The following is a 1,930-nucleotide window of genomic DNA, read 5'->3' as shown; positions in this document are numbered from 1 at the left end:
GTTAAAGATGACCTCTTTATAGGAGCAATCTATGCTAGCATGATTAGCAGCTAATCAATCCATGCCCAGTATCACATCAAAGTCATGCATATTTAGAATTATCAAGGTCACATATAATGCATAATTTGCTATCTCTACCTGACATGCCTTTATCTTTTTAGTAGCTAACATGATCTCTCCTAATGGAGTGGAAATAGACAGTGCAAAGAGCAAAGGTTCTGACTCTAACATGGCATGCTTTACAAATACGGAGGATATAAACGAGTGCGAAGAGCCAGAGTCAAACAAAACTAAAGCATGGTGCCCCAAAATGGGAAATGTACTTGCCACCACTATGTCTGACTTCTCGGCCTCGTGCTAAGTGGTAGAAAACACTCTACCCTACTGTTGCTAACGAGTCGGACCTCCCTAAAATGAGCTTATGGGCTGGCTCTTGAGTTCAAGCACGTTTCTCCTTGGGCATTTCTCTAACATATGCCCCTTTTGACCACATTGAAAATAAACCCTAGACCCAGCTAGGCAATGTCCCCAGTGTCGCCTACCACAAGTAGTACAGATCAGCTTACCTTCCTTGATAGTCACAACTCGAGAGCCCTGCTGTCCCCACTAACGTGGAGCATTAACTGTGTTCTAGTTCCTTTGCTGATGCTCAAAAGCCCTTGGCTCAGCCTTCCTTTTCTGACCTGCAGAGGTCCCAATCTCGAGTGACTTCCTGTACTCTTCTCCCACTTGGGATTCAGCATCAATCCTCAGGCAGCCCGAAGTGCCGCAACATACATCTTGAGGTCCAAGGCATGTACCATACCTCGCAGTCTGCTCCTCAGACCCTGGATGAACCTCTTTGTCCTTGCTGCCTTGGTGGCTACTAGCTTAGGAGCAAAGTGGGACAACTTATCAAATTCCTGCTCATATTCCTTTACTAACATAACTCCTTGTTTAAAGTTCAAGAACTCTGCCTGCTTGTTGTACCGGGTGTTGGCCGAAAAATACTTCTCATAAAAATGCTCCTTGAACTTCTCCCAGGTTGCAAGTTCCTCACAAGTATCAATCATTTTCTCTGCTGAACGCCACCAAATCTCTACATTGCCAGTCAGCATGAATACTGCACATTGGAGATTGTGCTCTTCCGAGCACCTCATAAAATGGAAAATCGTCTTAATTGATGACAACCACATCTCTGCTTTAGTGGGATCCCCCAACGATCCATCAAAGGAGCGAGGGTCAAACTTCCTGAAATCCTTCAAATGCTTAGCCTCAAGAGACAGGCCCTACATGTCTCTATTCTGCGGCCGGGTCTACTGTAACTGCTCAGGTGGCACCTATTCCTTCTGAGCCTGGTTCTAGGCAGTCTGTGTTACCATTGTGTTACGGATCAGCTCCTGCAGTCTTTTCATCAGGGAGGATGCAACGGCTTCACTAATTCTTGCTTCCATTATCTTCTCATCAACTTGGGTCATAGGTGGATTTGGAGCTATTGGGATGGTTTGGCTACCCTCAACTCCCTCTTTCTACACCCCTGGAGGGGAAAGATCCTAAACTCGTGGATGTTGCACTTAGGAGTCCTGAACCTCTCCTCTAACAGTCTTTCTTGCTCTAAGTTTAGGTGCCATGTTCTATCATAAACTCATAAATTAGCTCTCCACCTTTGGGTCTTTCTCAGAAAACATTCTACTGAAACATTACATTACTAATCTCATATATGTACTAAAAACTTTCTTTAGTAGGACATACCTGGTGATGACGAGGAATCCGTTACTAGGCCACAAGGACTATCTAGACTTACGTAGTAAGTCAGTCTTCAGAACCCAAAATATGGGCTCTGATACCAATTGTAACGACCCGACACCCTAGGACTCAAGTTAGGCCATTACTAAATACATGCATGCATGGAACTTAAAATGACATCTTTTTATAGTGAAATAAATGCTAA

General features: G+C 44.2%; 1 protein-coding gene across 1 annotated transcript; it reads right to left on the bottom strand.

The window, feature by feature from the left end:
• Positions 1 to 749: 749 nt before the first annotated feature.
• LOC120069222 lies at positions 750 to 1,457 on the bottom strand. Its single transcript, XM_039020924.1, has 2 exons — positions 1,359 to 1,457; positions 750 to 1,238 (listed from the first exon to the last, which is right to left on the bottom strand). The coding sequence occupies exons 1-2, from the start codon at positions 1,455 to 1,457 to the stop codon at positions 750 to 752; spliced, it is 588 nt and encodes a 195-aa protein (XP_038876852.1).
• Positions 1,458 to 1,930: the final 473 nt, after the last annotated feature.

The sequence above is a fragment of the Benincasa hispida genome, unplaced genomic scaffold (assembly GCF_009727055.1).
Source record: "Benincasa hispida cultivar B227 unplaced genomic scaffold, ASM972705v1 Contig285, whole genome shotgun sequence".
Taxonomy (NCBI): Eukaryota; Viridiplantae; Streptophyta; class Magnoliopsida; order Cucurbitales; family Cucurbitaceae; genus Benincasa; species Benincasa hispida.
The sequence above is the reverse complement of the archived record's forward strand: the minus strand, read 5'-3'. Positions and strand labels throughout refer to the sequence as shown.